This window comes from Scylla paramamosain, chromosome 42 (assembly GCF_035594125.1).
Source record: "Scylla paramamosain isolate STU-SP2022 chromosome 42, ASM3559412v1, whole genome shotgun sequence".
NCBI classification, from domain to species: Eukaryota; Metazoa; Arthropoda; class Malacostraca; order Decapoda; family Portunidae; genus Scylla; species Scylla paramamosain.
Window position 1 is genome coordinate 498,651 of NC_087192.1, and position 21,842 is coordinate 520,492.

The following is a 21,842-nucleotide window of genomic DNA, read 5'->3' on the forward strand; positions in this document are numbered from 1 at the left end:
GTGAAGTATAAGATGGTTATGGGAGAAAAATAGATGTGGTGAAACTAATAGCATGACAGTTAGATAAATGGGAGGGCTGTGAAAGATAAGCATGTCATACGATTACCTGCAAGATTTATTAAAGGAAGAAGTGTGCTCATGGAGGATGTAAAAACAGATTTAAAGAATAGTATCCATTGAAATATGTATCAGACTTGGATGTGGAATGAGGCACATTTGTCAAGATTGTGTGCTGTGTAAATGAGTTATCTGAATGGGGCACACAAAAAGACAAGATGGGAAAGTAAGAGCAATGAAAGTGTTTGAACACCTGTGCAAATAAAAAGTGTGGAATGGTGAAATGAAGAGTTAAAAGTTTGAAAGAGTGTGTTAGTATAAACAACTCATTGGGAGGTAAAGGAATACATATGTGAAAGAGGTGGAGGCTTTTCTGCTTTGGCTACTCCCTTGGGTGACATTCCTGGGGAGAGGAAAGCATCTCTAATTGGTAGAGTAACTCCTTATTTTATTTTTATTCATTTTTTTTACTGTATGTCTTGAAGTGGTTCTGCATTTCATAGTAAATTTGACAGTCAATTAATATACATTACAAATACCGTTAAGAATAAAGGCTTCATGTTATCAACTTTCTTACAGCAATTGGGGCCAAGAAAATGAGATCATCCCCTCGCAAAGCTTCACCCAAAAAAGTATCACCAAAGAAGACTGGAAAGAGAGCAAATAATAGTGATGATGATTTGGATGAAGATTATGTCTACAAAGAGCCAAAGAAAGCTAAGAAAGACCACGAAAGTGATGACGGTGATTACTTGGATGAAGATTGCAGTCATCCCGGACAGAGGAAGTCCACCAGGAAAAAGAAAAATGGTGGTGATTCTGATGAAGATTTTGTGTGTCCAAGCCCAAAGAAGACAGTCAGGAACACTAGAAGTCATGGTCGTAGCTTAAGGCCAAGATCTGCCACTGAGAAGACAGCACAGGGAAGGGGTAGAGGAAGGGGAAGGAGAGGGAGGAAGTAATTATTCGTACAAGATGTCAAATACCTATTGCATAGAAGTAATTTTATTTTAGGTAGTATATTTTGTAAATTTGTAGTTGTGAAAAATTAATCAATATTCAGAATTTATAGAACTTAAAAGGCTGGGTGCCTTGCCTATTTTTAGTGAAGTATCCTGTGAGCCATCACACAGCAAAGACTCTTTGCTCATATTTATCACATTGATACATATTTTTTTGGAGAACTTTTAATATGGACAAAAAATATTATGCCCCAGGTTTAATATTTTATCAGTTTCTTGGAAAAAAAAAAAAGCTCCAAGTGAAATGCGTAATGTATTGTCACAAGATAACTTAATTCCTTAAATACTAAACCTGGAGGATATAACATAGATGTTTGACAGGAAAACAAAATTGTGTCGTAATGAGGTGAATATGAGCTAAGTAATGAAAAGTGTGGAGTGGTGTGAGCTTGGCTTTGTTGAAGTCAAAAGGGAGATAAGATGCCAAACAGTCACAGCATTCCCTAATCACCTGTGTGCCTGTCCATTATGCATATTTGAATAAAGTGACTTATTAGTCAGATGTGAATGGGAAGGCCTCTGGTACTCTTACAAATAAATAAGCCTTCCAACATTTTTTTTTTTTTTCTTGTCAGGATTTGATTTGATCTTAGGCAAGTTCAGCACAGCCTTTTATATAAGGCACTCAGCCTTCTGTCCTAATAAGTGACCACCTGTGTTCAACTGGGCACCTGGCCTTTATTGGCTAACTAAAGGAATTTATGCTAGTGGCATTAAATCTGTGATAAGTGCCAGTTTACCCTGAAAAACAAAAAACAAAAAAACAAAAACAAAAAAAAGGCTAGAAAACATTAACATAACCAAACTAATACTGAGTATTCATGAAGTCTTTCATATCCAAATAATACACATGTCCTTTGTTGTATGTAACATTTTCTATTGTTCTGAAAAACCAAGCTAAAATTCCTCTTATAGGAAAATATAATCCAGACAAAATTTCATATCATGTATCAATGTGGGAATGAAAATACAGAAGAGAGGATTGCCAGATCCCTCACTGCACCCTTTTCGGTCACTTTTTTATGATGCACAGGGAAAACAGTAGCACTATTCTTCCAGCCCAGCTGCAATGTGCAGCCTGGCAATCCTCCAAACTATATGAAGAGCAGAAATGTCACTTAAGTATAAGTGAAATTCTTAGAAATTCCTGCGAACATATAATATTCAATGCACAAAGTGTTTTTCAATTAGTATAGTATAACATATTTGGTATGTATCTATATATGACAGCACTCCATGGTTTTTATGTTACAGGAAATACCTAATTGAATATAACTGAACATGTATGTTGAATCCTTTATCTTTTGGCCAATTTAAGATGTAGAGAAGATTACTCACTCCAGCTAATCTCAGCCCATGGAGATAAAGCTGTGTTGTCATCAAGGTAATTTCATGAAATGATCCCTTGAACTTGTAATAAATTGCAAACCACATGTTGCTTATTAAGATTAAACATACCTTTGCAAATCAAGGTTAAACATTTCTTGACAAAGCAAACTTTTTCTAAATATTAATAGGCAAAAAGGGAATAAGCTTGAGAAAAGCTTCAAGATATCTTGAAAGCAAGATAACTGGTGTGATGAGTTTTTAAACTAAGGTGTGACAATACTTGTCAATGTGTCTGTGGGTATGCAGACAGAGCTGAGTTTGCATCTTACATATAAGCATCATACATTGGGTAGGCTGTATTGCAGATATTTTGGGCAATTCTTAATGGATAGGTACAATAGGTAAGGAGTTGCTGAGCTGGAACCTACCTTCCTAAGCATCTTAAAACTTCTTGGGCCAATGCACTTTCATTTGCCAATACTGAAAATACAAGATTTCTCATGTATCTTCAACTTGGTTTGTGATATTATTATGAGTTATGGGAGCATCTGAGTGTAATTACTGGATTTTCTTTTTTCTTTTTTTTTTTCTTTTTGAGGGGTGGGTGGACACCACAAGAAGTAATGTAAACTATCAGATGAAGAAATTTACATCAGCAAAATGTGTTAATAATACTGTGGGTATGGCAAAATTTGTATCTGCTGTGTCATGCCATTGCTCACTTGCAAGCCACTCCTATTAGTATGCTGCCCTGACTGACATCCATAAAACTCAAGTTAAGAGAAATTTCTCTCAAATTTTGTTCCTTGATATCTTTCCCTCATGTACAGTCAAGAGGAAAATGAATGGGCATGCCTCCAGATATTACTATACAGCCTACATAGCCAGACTAGTCAGTGCTCACCCAGCCTTTCATGGATAAGGTATGCAATTCCAGGCTTTACAGAACATTTCTTACAAGAGATTTTCATACCTAATGCATAAGAAAATTACTGAAAGAATAAAAGTATTGGCTTGAAGAGGACAAGTGTTGAGAGATGGAGTCACCAGAATTCAAAACAACACCAGTAGGATGACAAAAGCCTCCTTTTACAAGCTCCTGTGTTTCCTCCCTTCTTGACAATGAAACTGCCAGTACACCACCACCACACTGACTTTACAAGATCAGCCACAGTGCAAGAAGCTAACACATGAAATATGGAAACAGCTACTTATGAATCCTGCAGCTGTCTCATCCCATCATACTCAGATTAAAGGTCACACCTTCAGACACTGGGTGAGATGTTCATGCGCTCAGCATACTCCTGCAGATGCAAGGTAAAAATGACGGGAGCAATATTTGATGCCAGTGAGATTACTTGAGTAAGAAATATCTTTTTCAAAGCAGGAACCAGATGCTTAATCAAATTCACTAGTAATTTAAAGGCAGACACGTGAAAACTTTCATGTCAATCAAAAAGTTTTTTACATAAAAAAAAAAAAAAAAATTAATCTATTGCTACTGTCACTTTAATGAACAATGTAGGAGGTATTTTTTGCAAGAGTGCAAATAAATATGTAGTACATGTTAATTCTAAAAAATCTAAAACTTAAAAACTCAAATAGTAATTATTGTAATATATGTGTATGTATGGAATTTTTTATGAACTGAAAATCAATATTTGAGAGAAAATGCTAAATTAATAAAATTCATACATTAAAGTTATTACATTTCATGAAATTGGTATAATGCCACAAATAAACCCAGACAAACATGAAAAATTTCAAAGCCATAGAACAGTAAAACAAACAAACAAACACCCAGATGCTTCCCTTACAGCTATCAAGTGTAGTGCATACCATGTCCTCCCTATGAAAGATCCTTCATAAAGCATGTAGATGATATCACAGCTACATCCCCTTGAGGGTAAAGCTGTAGTATCATAATACAAAGCTCACATTTGAATATGAAAAAATCTCAGAGATCTGCTTTCACCATCACCATCCCTACCATACTACAGGTTGAGAATCTATAAAATGCTCAGGTCTGGATATATTCCAGATTCTGGATGTTTCTAGAATATGAATAATGGTAACCCTGTTCTTGGATGTGTAGAAACTAGGGTATCATTGTATTTGTATGAGGCATGTCCAATGTGACAAAAGACACAGCTGTGAAGATTTACAGCACTCCTCACGTCATGCAGCATACACTATACTGCATTAGCAGGAAATGCATCACGTATTATCTTTATGATATATCTGATATTATGGTATTAGTAAGACCATCCATAATATTATAGATATTGTTGTGTGGTATTGGTATGAAAATGTAAACAAGTTATGCAAAATTGCAACACTTGCAAACTTGAATTTCAGATAAAAAATTTTCATCCTGTACCATCAGCAGCAGCATCACCAATATCAATACTACTACTACTACTACTACTGTTGTGACCACCACCATTATTGCCACTGTCCATCCTCTGATGCATTTTTAGTAGCATTGCTGCATACATTGTTCAAATATGGTCCATCTTCATACAATGTTGAAGGCAGCACTAAATCGTGTGTGTGAACATGTTGTCAGCAGTGCACGGATGCCCCTTAATGGTGATAAGGAGCAACATTAAACACTACAAGACCACTGTACTTCCATCACTTGTGCACTGCACCATTACATCTCTACTCTACCTCCAACAAAAGGTTAGTTTGATTATAAAGTTTTTAATATGACTTTATTACTTAAAGTTACACAGGATACTATGAATCTATTTACAGGTATGATGATAATTATCTACATTTCCTTGGTTGCCAAGTACATTCCAAAGAACAGACTATGATACCAGTGAGTTTAAAGTATATCAGCATCCAAGTTCCTTACTACAGTAATGCATCCCAAAACACACACACACACACACACACACACACACACACACAGTCTTTGATCTGTTTATGATTGGGCTTATGTCCCCCCCCCACAAAAAAAAAAAAAAAAAAAAAAAAAAAAAAAAAAATTATATATATATATATATATATATATATATATATATATATATATATATATATATATATATATATATATATATATATATATATATATATATATATATATATATATATATATGAAAATTATGATACTGCTACACACACACACTATGGCCTAATCAAGACCATAGGTGCAATGTAAGGCCATGGCATTACTCTCCCTTTATGTTTACTTTTATATCAGTAAAAGCTTTTAAGTACTCTCATGAGCTCTCTCTCTCTCTCTCTCTCTCTCTCTCTCTCTCTCTCTCTCTCTCTCTCTCTCTCTCTCTCTCTCTCTCTCTCTCACACACACACACACACATATATATCATAACACCTCGTGCAATTCATCACAGTGCCATTTTATCTCACCAAGATACCCACGAATGTACACCAACAGGTAAAAATATCATACCCACTACTTCCTCCTACCACCGCCACCCATGGCCAGTATCTGTGCAATGCGGATGAAGATGTTGACAGCATCCATCACGATGTGGTGTGACATGTTTATAGGGTCATAGGGCACAACACCCCACATGTTAGGGTGAGTCTCAGCCTTTCGCACCACCTGAGGGATCAAGAAGTGAGGTGTGAAGAAAGAGTAGTCGTTTGAAACAAGGCAATGTGCAAGGGAAGGATGCTGTGGAGGTAAGAACAAGGATGGAGAGAACAGGATGATACAAGAATGATGTGTGTATGTACTAATGATACTTCATTTTTAGAGTTCCATGGAGGCAAAGGTGGAGCCAGGTATGTATTTCTCACACAAAATATGATTGCAGATAAAACTGCAGATGTGGATGCAACTGTGGATATGGGTAACTGTTACACATATTACAATGATACAGTGTGTCATATCTGTGGCACAATGCTTCAGAAAAGAGAAAGAGAGAAAAAAAAAAAGAATATTATATTTTAAGAATGAAGAAGCACAGGATGCAATTGGGAAGGGAAGTAAATGAGGACAAGGAGATGGAGGGAGTATAAGTGGGAAGGGGGTGGATGGAGGAAAATGAAAATTATGAAAATTAGTAGTGGACAGAAGGAAATTCTTATCCTCCACAACTTCCTCCCTCCCAGCTCATCCTTCGTGCTCATATTTATTCTCTCTACTTTCTCTCCATACTACCATCCTCGTACTTCACCTTTCCTCATGTACTCTTCTTCTCCAATTACAAACTCTCTTATTCTCCTACTCCACAATACATATGCCTCTCTGGTTTCACTCCCTTATCCCTTATCTCTGACAGATAAGGGAGAGAGGAGGTGACAGGGAGAGAGGTTTGAGACAAGACATAAAAAAGGAGAGGAAAGGAAAAGGGGAGAAGAAACAGGCAGCAGATAGCTGAGCAGCGGCTCACACAGCTGGCGAGTTAGTCTTGCAAGTTTTAGTTTGTTATTCCAATTAATTTTTTATTAAAATTCCAATGCTCACACAAATGGCAAGTTTGGCTGGTCAGATTTAGTTTGTTACTCTAACGAAATTTTTATTAAAATTCCAGTGCTCACACTAGTGGCGAGTTTGTTAAGTGAGTTTTGGTTCATTATTCCGATTAAATATTTATTAAAATTTCAGTTGTACGTTATAATGATTGTGTTGTTTCATGCTGTAATGCTTAGAGTAAATTTTCAGATATACATCTATCTTATAGAGCATCCCTTATGTAAATAACAGAGGTTTTGCATCACAGGCTCTGGAAATGTGATAACAGTGTTTAAAGGGGAAAGTCACAGACGACTTCACCCAAGCTGCCAGTCTAGAGATGTCGGACTGTGCACCCCACCACTGAATTCAGCGTTGTGAAATGTAAAAAGATCAATACTGTACTTGATCAACAATCTGAGGAGTACATGAAGGGTTGTATTTCTCTCAAGCACTCTTTCCAAAAGCATCTTTGCACTAACACTGCAATGTCAGTTTTAGGAATACATGAAAACCAACTTTACCATAATTTGTGCAATACAAGTTATCACTTAACATACAAGACTGGAAGAACCAGTCAGTTCATGGCATCATCTAACCCTGACTAAGAATGGCAAGCTAGCAACATAAATGGCATCAGTGGATTATGCAAAATGAACAAGGATGAAATGCAGTGAAAATGGGACTACATGTATCTGGTATAGGAAACTACCCAGAACATTGCCAGATAATACAAATGTTTCGATCTGAAGGTAAAAGAAAGTGAAGATACAAGGAATGATGCATCTGAAATAAAAGTTACCTCAGGATTAACAGCTGTGAGGAGCAATCCTTCTTGAGATGAAAGCTACTGAAATTACTTTAGATCTTGGTGCATTTTCATAAACCAGATAATACTGCAACTCACAAGACCATCTGTTCAGGTAATGGGAACCTGGACTGAATGCTTGAGTGACAATTCTTTCCATAAGTTATATAAGAGGAATTACTTTGGAATTTCATGCAAGAATCTTAGTAAATTATTTACTTGGTGGGAATTTCCTTTAAAGTCTCACCTTCTGAGTGTCGTACAGGAGAAACGCTGAGAAGAGGAGCAGCCCACCATACAGGGAGATGGAGTAAAGGGAGAGTCCAAGGGCTGAAGTGGGTGGGAGGAAGGCTGATCCAAGGGAGGCAACAAGCACACCCCCTAGGCCAATACCAAGAGGACCTGCCCAGTTGAGGAACTTGTCACTGGGTGCACACACAGCCACAGTGCTCAGACCACCAATAATGCCTGCAAAAGAGGGATGCAAAGTGGCCTTCTCCCATGCAACACTTGGGCCCTACTGGTTTCAGCAGAGACAAAGCCTACAATTTATCTAGAGGATTTAATTTCATAAGAAGTGAGGCTTCCATGGTATATCAGTTCTGCTCAATTAAACATCATCCAGAAAATCTTTATAACACGTCCGTGTCACTTACAACAGTAAAACTTACATAATCATGTAAAACAAACTAAGGTAGAAATAAAAATTTTTGAGAAGACATGTCTGATATGGCTGCAACAGCTCTGGGAATGTGATGCTTACAGTGGTACAGATACTGTGACACCTAACTCAATGACTTAGAAAGATAGAAAATTAGTCTTGTTCTATGATTTAAATCCAGTACCACTCAAGAGCCAAAGAACCAACTGGACTCACTAGAGAGGGTGGCCATGACTCACCAGCAGTGTACCAAGCAGCCCTTATAGCAATAGCCCCACCCAGAGCACCAATGGGGGCCACAGCCAGCCCCAGCATGCCACAGTTGACCAGCCACATCATCTGTTTAGCTCCCAGACCAGGAGAGTATGGAATGGACATCATGGCCTGCCCTGTGCCCACCAGCCCCACAAGGATGCCAACTGTAGACTGGGAAAAAAAAATAAAATAAAAATAAATAAATAAATAAATAAATAAATAAATAAATTAGATTAATTAATTAATTCATTAATTAATTGAAAAAACAATAGCAATAATAATGATAGTAATAAAGATAAAAACAAGACAGTAAAAAATACAATAAATACATGTAAGGAAAATTTCCTTAAACATGAATGATGGAAAATATGGAAAAATTCTAGCATAGGAACACTTAAAGATTAACAAAGCATGAATGCAAAAGTTAACCACACATCCACAGTGAGGATGAGAAAACTGTTACACCTAATATACAGTGAGATCCCAATGACAAGAGCAATTAGATTCTATTTGAATTGCTCGTGTAGCGAATTTTTGTATAACGAAACATATAACTAAAGGAGAGAGAGAGAGAGAGAGAGAGAGAGAGAGAGAGAGAGAGAGAGAGAGAGAGAGAGAGAGAGAGAGAGAGAGTTATATTATGTTCTGTGACCCTTGTCAAAAGTAAGTTTTCAAGCTAAAACGTATAATACCAAACACAACTCAGGTGTCTATATTACAGAACTGTCAATAAAGCAAGTTGGAAGAATATAACATACAAAGAATATTATTTCATATTAATTAAACATATAAAATGTGCATAACACTCACCAATGCATAGCTAATGCATCAGAGAGGGTATCTCATTCACCACTCTTGTGCCTCAACAATTTCTACCTTCTTTGCAAGTATTACTGGTATTGTAGCTCACTTAGCCTTACTGCTAGGACTTGCATTGGAACTCATTGGCCACTTGGGAGGCATAGTTAGCACCAAGAGGCAAAACAAGGCACAATCTATACACCATGTGGTCAATCACACACACAGCACCACACCAAAGATAGTGAATGAAAGAACACACCACCAGTAACACTAACACATCCAAGCACCAATCAGTCACACAAAACACTGTACACTGTACTTGTATTGTATTGTAAATATACTTGCAAGCAAAATGATGGAGTACAAGTATAATAATGAGCAGTAAGGCCATAAGAGTGGGAGTCTGAGAGACACAAAGTTCAGTATAAAAGAGAACTGACAGGAGAATGAAAGATAGTTAGGGGGCAGGGGAGGAGTGCATGGTTCTCTTCCACCACTCACAAATTAGTCTCTGTGCATATGAATTACCGTACGTCACCATACAGGCCGGATGTGTTAGTGGGAGAGTGCAGGAAGGTATGCATTTTAAACTTTGTAATTTTACTTGCCTTGGACTGAAGCTCATATTATCAGATTTTTGAGCTTGTATAAAGAAAATAGTCCCTAATTTACACATCCCATATCATTGGTTTCTCGTGTAACAGATGCTTGTTTAACGGTACCTCCACGTATTCATATACTTCAGACTGATTATAATAAAAGCAGCTATACATATGTACATATGAAGTGAGCCTCAAGACAGTACTCACCATGATGGGATGGCGGGAACAGAGAGCAAAGAACCGGTGTCCAAGAGGTGAGCGGAACACTGCCACTGCTGAGGCAGCTGTGGCAACACATGATGCCCCAAAATAGGCATAGGTATCTCGCACTCTGTCCTTCACATACTGCGGCCACACCCTGCAAGATGACATACCACTCTTTGATCCACTGTGGTATAACACCCCTTTGTACAATGCTGCTGCCAATTCTTAGTAAAGAAATTTCTATGCAACATAAGCATGAAGACATTCTATGCCACAGAATACATTGCTAATTAACATGAAATATAATTTGTCATGCTAAGGAACAAAACTTTATTTTTTAAATAAATCTTTTCTATATGTACCTTTTCCTAAGGCTATCTAGCCTTCACTAGATGCATTAGTAGTATTCATATACAGTTAGTGACAAAAATAGACAAAAACATTGTACAATCATGGTGTCAGAGATTGACAAAATCTTCAAAGACCAATCACCAACACTGCAGGGGGTTCTTTCCTTTCAATTCCTTTATTGTTAGTAAGGATTACATCACATTTCTCTTTACATAATGTTCAAGGTTAGCTGAGCAACTTTCTTCTCTCACCCAGGCCTCTTTTTATGCTCTGGGATAGACATGTTGCTACCATCTTTGACCATCTTCACTCACCAGTACTTTTCCCCCTCAAACTTTAGTAATAATAATTATTTCTTTAGCTGATTTCATTTCTTGACACAAGGCAACCACTGAGACTATTTCATCACTGGTAATAGGCAGCTTGGTAGCAAATTTCAAGTGATATGAAAAGTTACACAACAGTAACTTGTGGAAGTAAGGTCAGGAATGCAAGTACAAAAAAATTATCTCATGCAACCAGAGGGAACCAGTTGAATGGTGTGTGATCGCTGACATGGACTGAGAATCTTGTCATCATCTTTGTCACTAACTGTGTACACCAGCTTATAATACACTGGTGTACAGCAATACTACGCAACACAGTTTTGGTGCTAGTTTTGTGAGGAAAACCAAAATTAATGCTAATGTAGAGATAGGCCAGTGGTGTTCTCTAAGGCTGAAGATAATCCAAAGAAGTTCAAGCACAAATATGTGAAACAAAAACAAAAGACAATATAATTCAACAGGCTAGAAGTTCTTACAACAAAACTGGGCATGGTCTAGGTACAAGGAACAATATGGATGGAATCTGACATGCAATATTTCACAATGCCTCCCAATTTACTTAATTGTGTCCCACAGATGATATATAGCAAAGCTTCTACAAAGTCAACAATATTCTTCAAAAGAATATCAAATAAAGCAGTACTGCAATAATGCTGCACTCTATGATGCTTCTCTAACTGCTGATATAAAGGAAGCCTACATGCTCCTCAGGTCTCCTAGGTGAGGTACGTCTCTTTACTCCTGGATGAGGTATGCCCCTTTCCTGGCAATCCTACACAGGGTGCCCCAGACAAGGCACCACACATTCACACACAAAGATCCTTCACACCCTTAGCCCTGTCAGCCCCCAGTGGAAAGAGATGGTCTTATGACCCACAATACTGCACTCACATGAACAAAATAGTCCACACATGGAGGCAACTCAAAGCACCAACATGTGTGTCAACATGCTTAGGACAGCACAAACAAAACATCCTCCTAAAAATCCAGCACAGCATAAAGTACTCATTCCTCACACTACACGGTCGATGGCTCCTGGCTCATTGGACATCCCAAGGCCGTAGTAACAAATGGCTCCAATCCCCAGGACAGCACCACCTGCCACAGCTATCTGGCCCACCTCCATGGCTGAAACAAGATCAGTAAGTAATAGGTAAGTGTTGGACAAGACTATTCAGCCATGAATTTAGGTCTGGAAGCTGCCATGTCATGACCTACAATCTAAGGAAGTAGGTTTTCAAACAGTAATCACAGACACATTCCTAGTTCAAAGCATTTGATCAACAAAAGCAAGAATGAATTTAAGAAATGTATTTTATCGACTTGTTCTCAGCAGTCACAAAAATATTCATGTCAAAGGGTGAAATAATTAGTATTCAAAATTAAATAGAAGTCTACAATTATGAAAACTACAAATCTCTGAAAATAAAAATTTTTCCCTGGATGTCTCAATATCACACGTTTGGCACCAAGACCAAACACAAGCCACACTCTTACCAAGCAACACACTATTCTCATAGCTCTGAGGCACATGTCCCTCTGATGTTCACAAATATTCTCTTTGATTTTTCTGGGGACTTTTCACTTTCAAACTTATAAAAATATAAAAAGGGCTGCAAATTTTTCTGTGGGACAACATGGTGAGAAGCAGAAGTCTCTGTCCTAACTAATAGAGCAGGAGGAGTTGCTGAAGCCTGGGCATGCTGGAGGAGTGTGGTGTCCTGGTCAGGACTGTGGTGTGGGGACTACTATCATAAATGACAAAGAAATGGACAGATAAGTGGTTAAGTTTTTCTGTGACAGTGATGACTAGATATTAATGAAAGAGTATAAAAAAATGCTGCATAAAGAGGAGAGAGAGAGAGCGAGAGAGAGAGAGAGAGAGAGAGAGAGAGAGAGAGAGAGAGAGAGAGAGAGAGAGAGAGAGAGAGAGAGAGAGAGAGAGAGAGAGAGAGAGAGAGAGAGAGAGAGAGAGAGAGAGAGAGAGAGAGAGAGAGAGAGAGAGAGAATGATCTATACTTATCTTTACCAAAAATAACACTAAAAATCTACCATTCCCAAATCTGAAAAATATTCTAAACTGAAATGTTTCTGGCACCAAAGTATACAAGATTCTAAACTTATATAATAAAAATAAATTATTAAATAAAATAATAAATGCCATAGATGAAAACTGCATAGAAACTCAAAGTCTACAGTGAAAGACTGATCTTCCCTTATAAATCAGCACTGGAAACCAAAAACCAAGGCAATCATCATCAAAGCACTGCAGGAAGACATCAAAATTTTCCAGTCCTCTCAGCACTTAATTTCCAGAATACTTACGGCCAATCTTTCCCTTGGTGGTCTGTGTTGTCTCCACCACCTTTGCCTGAGCCTCCCGCAGCCTGGAGCGGCGGGTAAATGGGCGGCCGGCATCCCTGTAGTTCCGAGTCAGCTGGGTGAGGGGTGTCCTGGGGACTGCTGACAGGGATGGCCTCACCAGCACGCCACTCATGCGGCACACTGTGGACAACTTTGTTGCCAACATCCTGTGGGGATACATCACTCTTGCTGAAGCCAGAAAGGGCAGCTGAAGACAGTAAGTTTACATTCTACACAAAAGTAAATAAACAAGTAAAAATATAATTAAATGAAAAATAAACTGGATAAGTGAATAAAAAAATGCAATGAGAACTGAAATAGATAAATAATGTTTTCTAGAGTTGGCAGCATCTGAATGATTTATTACTTTGAATGTATTGTATTATCATTCTTGTAAGAAAGGCATTTTTGTCCTCATAAGAGATACATACAATGAAAAATTCCTAAGCAGTTTCCACAGTAATGCAACAAGTCATGGCTGTAGATTAGTTCAGATTTACTCATCACACAAAGTTATCTAATTATTTACCAATCAAGTTTTTCTAATTGAACAATTCGAACTTAATACTATTGACAAGCTGTGAAATACAATACGGTAAACGTACTTGGTGTAGTTTCAATACTTGGTGCTTCCCCACATTTAAGCTTTCCAATGCACAACAACAACAATGCACAAAGTTGAAGACAGTCAGTCAGAGGAAAGGAGTTGATGAGATAAAAAGCTTTTGATTCCACCCTGTCTAGAAGAGCAGTATTAGTGGAACCCCCCAGGCATGTGAAGCATACTCCATACATGGACAGATAAGGCCCTTGTACAGAGTTAGTAGCTGGGTGGGTGAGAAAAACTGGCAGAGACATCTCAGAACACCTAACTTCACAGAAGCTGTTTTAGCTAGAGATGAGATGTGAAGTTTCCAGTTCAGATTATAAGTAAAGGACAGACTGAGGATGTCCAGTGTAGAAGAGGGGGACAGTTGAGTGTCATTGAAGAAGAGGGGATCCAGTTGTCTGGAAGTTGTCTGGAAGGTTGTGTCGAGTTGATAGATGGAGGAATTGAGTTTTTGAGGCATTGAACAATACCAAGTTTGCTCTGCCCCAATCAGAAATTTTAGAAAGATCAGAAGTCAAGCGTTCTGTGGCTTCCCTGCATGATGGTTACAAAAGCAGCTTAGGCTCCAGCTGCAAGCTTGGAATGCATGGACAATAAATCAACTTGCAAGGCCGAACTAGCACATATCATTTCATTGGCCTTAAACTGGCTAGATTACCATTTGTTATGATTTAGGAAACAATTTGGCAAATTTTACTCTTTCACTAGTATCACCATGGCTTTTCTTATCTTTCTCGTCAGACAGAGCTTCTCATTCTGACTAATTTGAATCCCATTTATATAATTTATGATGCTGACAGCAATTTTTAAAGATCCATCTGTTTTGGGGGAAGCAAGCTCACTTGCTTGCTCCCGTGACAGCACTTGGAAGTGACACACCCATGCATGTGATGGATAGGTGGGAACTGAAGATGAGTTTGTGAAGATGAGTTTGTTTGTGCATGCGTGTCACATTTGTTGCTAGTGTGAAATTAGTCATGGTGATTGCCAGATTTTATGAAGATACATAAGGTAATGACTTCATATTAATTTCTTACCCTTGCCAGTTAAGTTAGATTAGTTTGGTTTGGTTAGTTCAGGTTTAGTTAGGTTACATTAGGTTAGATTAATTTGGTTAGGCTAAATTAGGTTAGTTTGGTTTGATTAGGTTAGTTTTGTCAGGTTGGTTAAGTGGCAATATGTGACAGCCAGCTGGTAGCCACAAGCAAGCACCTCTCTGGACCATTAGGAGTGTTATTGTTGTGTTACTTATTTGTGAGGATGAAACTATTTATTCTTTTTTTTTTTTTCCTGGTAGATTTCAGTGTTTTTTATTATTTCCTTTTTTCATCATAAAACATGTTTCTGATGGGGGATTGGGAGGATTAAAATTAAATACTAATGATTTGTAGGAAAAACAACTTGCAGATTAATTCAAAATAAGCCAAAAACTACCAGAAAAAAAATAAATAATAGTTTTGTCCAGAATAGAGACTAGTGAATGAGTAAAAATTTTGAATTTCCCCAAATAACTGAATGCAGAGATTTGGTCAATTTGGGGGTAATACATGAATATTATGTGGCTCTCTATCCTTCACATTTTAATCTTTGTTGTGCACTGGAAAAAAGATAATGAAAGTACAGCAAAACTTTTCAAACAGCAACTACAAACAAAATCATTGATATTGTACGATACAATATATATCTAGAGGTTTGTCACGTTTGCACTGCTAGCAATAACGCAGTAATTCAACCACAATTAGTATAAACAGCTGTTCCCCACGGCTTACCTAAGTCTGGCAATCCCTCACACGGACGGGCACTTCAACCTCGCCTGACTGTCTGCTGAGACTGACGAGTGACTGTGATTAACTGATGAATATGTTGTTTTTTGCTTGCTTTGCTTGTAGAAAGATTGAAAATATTGAAGAGTTTGAACAGAAGTAAAAGAAAGGAAACTGAAGGAAAGTAGTAGATTAAGGATTGTGGGCAGACCACGTTGCTATTTTTTAAATGAAGTTGTGTGTGTGTACCGAATATGATGTAACTTCGTGTCATATTTATATTATCATATAATGAGCTCTACGTATTAATAAGCCAACCATTGTCGGGTGACACAACAGGAAAGACATTGCTCGGCTATGGAAGAGACAAAGAACAGAATAAAACTCGCAGCCAACAATACGTAACAGAATGTACCAGAACCAGTAAGTGCTCCGCAGCTGTCCAGTCAGTTTGTAACACAACCCTTACATGATTTCACACATCCAGGGACTCACGCCTTTTCTTTAGGTACAGCCTATACATACCTGATGAAGATGTGTCAAATCAACGCACAGTAAGGATGAAATTAGTGAAACTACTCGTTGCGTCAGCCACACTGGCTCCTCAGACGTCAACACTGCGGCAATGCTCACTGCTCGGCCGCGAGAGTCGTCCTCGGTCACGCTTCTCTCGCGCCAGATTTAAAATATTGCACTACTGCTTTCTACGTACTTACGTAGAAAAAAAAAACTTTGTTAGACACTATATTACGAGTTGAATAACTCTACATATTAAAAAAAAAAAGACGGTAACCTGTGACAGTGGTTCAAAATTATGGCTGCCGAATAAACGGGTCTTTAATTGGGATTTAAACAGGGATTTAACTCTCAAATAATTATAATAGTCTAGCCGCACATTCCTCACAGCCATAGTTTTCTCTGATAGGAGTTTTCAGAAAATTAATTTTAGAGTCCCCGAAATAAATACTTGGCTTTCCTGCGTGTGCTCTCCCACCTGTCATGAAAAAAAAAAAAAAAAAAAAATGCAGCTGAGTAGCACACCTATCTGGTTACTCAGCTGGTTACTGAAGTCCGTGTGATGGAATAAAATGTTGAAGAGGTGGCTGTGGTTGTCTTTGGTCATGTAGTCTTCTACTGAGCTGCTAACTTCAATATCGGCATTATTATCGTCTTTATTTCTTTTAGTGCATCTTTTTAGTGCATCTTTTAGTGGTATCTTTAGTACTTATAATCTAAACTGGAAACATATTTTGTTGTACCATCACGTCTGTATCAGTTTCAGCTACTCGTTATAAATGTCATTACGTCCTACTTACTGGACCATTTACATACTGCACACTTAATATATTGTACACTAACGTATTGGGGGATTTTGTGAATAAGCGTGGGCGACGGGTGTGGAACGCAGATCCGTGTATGGTGGTGGCGACCACCCTTCTGCCTTCAGGAGTGTCGCGAGCACCACAACACCCGACCGTCACAAGGGTTTCATTATGGCTCTATCCCGTTGGTCAGCATCTTTTAGTGTAAAATCATCTCCACCCTCTACCCTCTCATCTGCACTCCTTCATTTCCTCCTTCTCATCTTCACTCTCTCACTTCCTCCTTCTCATCTTCACTTCATCACCCGCATGCGGTAACACGCAGACCTGAATTATCTAAATGGTCACTTAGCTCAAGGCCGCCTGATGGAGCTGCGTGATGGTGAACCTCTATGGAAATGTTACCATCGTTGTTATTATGTGGCGTGCACCGGTGGTTCCAGTATTTTTATGACTATCATAAATAGTTCATCTACATTCTTTAATAAATTAAATTTTAAATAGTAATTGTGATAAAAAAAAATCATATATCACCAAGCAAATACAAATTATACGTTGGTTTTGTCAGTTAAATTTCGACTTCCGTCTGTCATCTTACCGGTTTTCTTTTTTGGTGTGTTGTTATATTCATAGGTGTACGTGAAAATGTCACCCATTATTGTGATTCACACGCAGCCTCATCATGGATTAGTCTATGTATTTAAATTACCACCTAATCAATCAGTTACTTCAAACACATCCCATGTGTTAAGGAATAAGAAAACTATCTTGTCGGTACATTCTTTTCAGGAAGCACATGTTACAGAATATGTACAAAATAATACAAAGAACTATGTACACAACCAATTTATGATACCGGAGACATGAATGCATGACTCCACTTTAAAACTAAAATGAGGAGGCAGGTGAATCTTTGGTCATGATACGGGCTCACACGTGCCCATGCATACCTATGCCTGTCAGGACTGGCCCAGTGATTCTGTCACCTGAGGCAAGCAGCACTAGCACTGAGAGATATTCTGCCTGCTGACTGTCCCATGTATTTCATTTCCATTTCCTTTTTAATTGTATGGTAAGGTGACTTTATTCTTACTAAAATTCCTTACCTATTTTTAAGTTAACAAGTTATGTATCTGTATAATTTTTAATAAAGATAGGTTTTGGTAGGAATATAATGTGAGTTTCCCACATGTTTAAAAATACCTCAAATATGAAGGCCAGTCAACAGGTGAGATCACTGCCCAATGACCATGTAATCCTGTTCACGTCTTCTCAGGTGGCAAAATTGCTTGACCAGAGTCCATGATACAGAGTACAACGCCACCACTCCCTCTGTGGATCCTTTTCAGTCCTTCCTATCGTATGCAATGCCTGTGGGGCAAGGGTCAACCCAATCCATATTAAAGTCTTTAGTTTGGGATTTTCTCACTAATATTTCACAAGTTCTTGGTATTTCCTATTTTACTATAATTTGTTTATAGTTAATATTTTGTATAGTTATTACTGATAAATCTTCTGTTGCTTTACTGCCCTAATTAATCATGATTCACAACGGTGCAAGAACATCCTTAAACATCAAAAGAAGTCTGTAACAAGCACATGCCCCCCCCAAAAAAAAAAAAAATGCCTTATACATTCACTTTAAGTTTATGAGATAGTTCCTTGCCAGAATTTACACATGTATCTGTTGAAGTGTCCTGGATACTGCCTTGCTCCCTTCGCTTCCCACAGGCATTCCTCTTCCTGTCACTCAAGATGCACCACTGTCTCCTTCTTATACATACCTATTCCCTCTGAGATCAAAATAACAACACTTTCTCATTTCTATCTTATTTACAGTTTTCATGCATCTATTTTCTTATATTGTGACCCATTATGTAGTGACACGTTCTTTTATGGAACAATAATACTATAAGCCTTTTTGCTTCACACCATTTCTGCATCCCTGTCTTGGAAAACATTTCCTGTTTTATATTTTGACACGTCCTACAAGAACAAAAATAAATCATCAGTGACCTCCAAATACATCCACTATGAAGGTCCATGGTTGCCCAAGAAATATTGCTATATTGTTTCCATATATATACAGAAAAGCTCCCTGGGACAGACACTGCCTACAAATTATATCACAAAAAATCAACGGTCATTTGGCATTTCAAATACATATGTACATATTTACAAAATGAAAAATAACATACAAACTCACATTGAAGAAAATGAAGCAACGGTCTTTCTAAGAAATTAAAGTGATCCTTGTTTACAATATGTTCGCTGTCTTGAAAATATTCACTAAAATGTGTCACTGTTTTCTAGCCATGAGACACATGAGTGCAGCACACCCACCATAGCAGCACAGCGCCATAGTATCAATGGACAACTTGAAGTCAGCTCATCACTACAGATGTCACTGTTGCCAAGCTTTGTGTAGTATGTATTAAAGCACTTGTTATCCACTACCAGGAACAAAGTGTCAAATGCAACATGCAGAAAGTTCCCTAAACATGTCATGATGGCATGTTGTTTCTTCCTGTGCTACACAAAAGATATGTGGCGTCGCTTCTTTACACTACGCACAGTCCCGTGTGGCAGTGTAGTGGCAGCGCGGGAAATGGTGTGGCAGGTAGGGTAGTCCACTGCACCACTGATGCCTATACTGCCACTCACAGCTGAGCGGTACTCAGGCGGAGGAGGAAGGTAGCGGAAGGAAGAGAAATGGGTGGGTAGGTACCTCCTGGGCCCCGCACCTGGCACTGTGCGTGGCCTGAAGCCCCCGTCCTCATCACTGCTGTAGCCACTGTTCAGGGATGGCCCAGAGTGGATGGAAATGACTGTGGGGCCTGGGATGCCCAGGGGTTGCGGCATCACTTGTGGTGGTGGTGGTGGTGGAGGCAGTGGCTGCTCAGTCTCACTGGGCTGCACAGTGACAGGCACTGCCCTGGCATTCTCCCCTAAGGATGGCAATGGGGGTGGAGGTGGTGGAGGTGGCAGTGGCAGTGGCACTGTGTCTGTGGTGGCAGTGGAGGCTGCTGAGGCACCTCCGTCGGTGGTGGAGTTACTGGTGGTTTCTGATAAGTCCCGGTACTTGACGTCCTCATTACTGGTGTCCTCTGAGGGCTTGGAGGAGGAGGTGGAGGAGGAGGACTGGCAACCGTCCCGCATGATGGAGCCATTGGTCAGCACTCCAAATCGCACTGGACTAGCATACTTGACTGACGCTCTGGGGCGGCACTCCACCAGGGGTGCCTCGGGGGGGGCCGTGATGGGCTCACCAGGTTCACAGCCGTACACATCACTTGACCCGAACTTGGAGAGTGAATTGACCCACTCCTGTACCTGGACAGTGTATAACTTGTCTTTTAGTAATATGCATTTATTAGGAGATGTTTGATTGTGAATAATTAATATTTATCTTTTTTAATTGTAAAAAAAATGAATGTTAACTGACAGTATGGAATGCAACACATACCTGACTGGGCTCCTTGTCATCCACCAACTTGCCGTTGCTCACCACTTTGATCTCTCCGTCCTCTTCCTGTATATATGCATTGTTTACATAAATCTTGTACACGGGTCGGTCAGGATCCTTCTCAGCCCTTCCTTGGTCCCTCCTGCAGCAGCACACACACAGTGCTACAACTACTACAGCTACTACCACCCCACCCACCACAACACCCACTGCCACCCACACCCTCCAGTCTGGTGTTGCTGCAGTCACTCGGTCATTGGGGGAGGACGTAGTGTTTCCCGAAGGGTCATCTGGGCTTGGAATGGTGGACATGATGACAGTCTGGATGTTGGAGAACTCGTGGCTGACAGGAGTATTTGAGGGTGAGGTGGTGGGCAGGTCTGGCACGAAGGCTGAGACAACATTGGAGATGCTGCCAGTGTTGTTGGCAGCATCTATGGCTCGGATGGCAAAGTACCTATGAGGGAAGATATTTGTTTTGGCTGACTGGTGCTGCTGTGTTTTTAATGCAAAGAGGAGGCTGGCCAGTGGCTGCCTAAGTTGTAAAAATTCACTGACTAATCCTTAAGATGAATGGAGAGAACACATCAAAACCAAAATATATAAATACACAGTGAAAGCAATGGTAAGCAGGGTCCTAAATTCATCAAGAAGAGATAATCAGTGGAGATTGTTTGAATACAAAAACAAAAAATAATATACAAAATGAAAAAAAAATTTAAAAACCTGGAGAAAACTGAGATAATCCCCAAAAACATTACAATATCAATACCTCACCAGTACAGCAGAAGCAGCAACACTCACCACCTGAGGTTTGTGAAGGGCAGTTCGGTGAGGCAGTGTTGTGGGGTGCCATACGGTGCTGGTGGGGGAGTTGGGGTGCGAAGGTCCTGGGTGATGCAGTACACAGCGATGGTTGATGTGTTGAAGCGGTGCTCACTCAGGGCATCGTGCTCTGTGTACATCTTGAGCTCATACTGCCAGGCTGGGTGGTGGGGAAGGTTGTCAGTATGAATTTCTGGGAAAACTCTAACTTGTTATAAGAAATGCATAAAAAAAAAAGTGAATTATCTTAACAGCAAGGAAAACTGTTAATCTTCAAGTGAAAAAATAATAATAAATAAATAAACTGACACACACAAACACAATTTTGTATTTTCATCACTCAGGCTTAAACCAGGTTAAAGTTTTCTCAATAGTACATTAATTCACTATAAAGCTAATTAAGATACATGCCAAACTGCCTGAGGGTAACATATAAAGGAATGCAAAAGGCACTATATTAATTTCATATCAGGCTGATAAGGATTTGTGCCAAGCTGTGTGATGGGAAAATACAAAGGAGTGTAAAGTCAATACATTCATTTACTATGAGGGTAATATACATATATATATATATATATGTGCATAAAGCAGAGTATAATAATAACTAGGGAAGCAGTGAAAAGGGGTAGGAAGTGGCATTA

General features: G+C 38.9%; 3 protein-coding genes across 13 annotated transcripts in view; 1 reads left to right on the top strand and 2 right to left on the bottom strand.

Moving 5' to 3' along the window:
- LOC135093249 (fanconi-associated nuclease 1-like) overlaps positions 1 to 2,512 on the top strand; it is a 21,844-nt gene extending 19,332 nt beyond the window's left edge. For all 4 annotated transcript variants that reach the window (XM_063992305.1, XM_063992306.1, XM_063992307.1 and 1 more), the window contains exon 14: positions 637 to 2,512. In XM_063992305.1, the coding sequence (XP_063848375.1) occupies positions 637 to 1,019 (383 nt within the window). In that variant the 3' untranslated portion in view covers positions 1,020 to 2,512. The remainder of the gene's footprint in view (positions 1 to 636) is intronic.
- The window catches only part of LOC135093251 (growth hormone-inducible transmembrane protein-like), a 20,415-nt gene extending 4,143 nt beyond the window's left edge, over positions 1 to 16,272 (bottom strand). For 2 of the 5 annotated variants that reach the window (XM_063992314.1, XM_063992315.1), the window contains exons 1-7: positions 16,114 to 16,272; positions 13,177 to 13,382; positions 11,868 to 11,979; positions 10,178 to 10,328; positions 8,552 to 8,738; positions 7,899 to 8,119; positions 5,833 to 5,988 (exon numbers count right to left, since the gene is read on the bottom strand). In XM_063992314.1, coding sequence (XP_063848384.1) covers positions 5,836 to 5,988; positions 7,899 to 8,119; positions 8,552 to 8,738; positions 10,178 to 10,328; positions 11,868 to 11,979; positions 13,177 to 13,381 — 1,029 coding nt within the window. In that variant the 5' untranslated portion in view covers position 13,382; positions 16,114 to 16,272 and the 3' untranslated portion in view covers positions 5,833 to 5,835. Of the gene's footprint in view, positions 1 to 2,974; positions 3,713 to 5,645; positions 5,989 to 7,898; positions 8,120 to 8,551; positions 8,739 to 10,177; positions 10,329 to 11,867; positions 11,980 to 13,176; positions 13,383 to 15,594; positions 15,811 to 16,113 lie in introns of those variants that run through there. The other 3 variants (XM_063992316.1, XM_063992313.1, XM_063992317.1) reach the window with 3 other exon arrangements.
- Positions 16,273 to 17,678: 1,406 nt separating this feature from the next.
- Positions 17,679 to 21,842, bottom strand: part of LOC135093337 (uncharacterized) — a 124,179-nt gene continuing 120,015 nt past the window's right edge. For 3 of the 4 annotated variants that reach the window (XM_063992534.1, XM_063992533.1, XM_063992535.1), the window contains 3 exons: positions 21,181 to 21,361; positions 20,377 to 20,833; positions 17,679 to 20,243 (listed from right to left, as the gene is read on the bottom strand). In XM_063992534.1, the coding sequence (XP_063848604.1) occupies positions 19,443 to 20,243; positions 20,377 to 20,833; positions 21,181 to 21,361 (1,439 nt within the window). In that variant the 3' untranslated portion in view covers positions 17,679 to 19,442. The remainder of the gene's footprint in view (positions 20,244 to 20,376; positions 20,834 to 21,180; positions 21,362 to 21,842) is intronic. The other variant, XM_063992537.1, reaches the window with a different exon arrangement.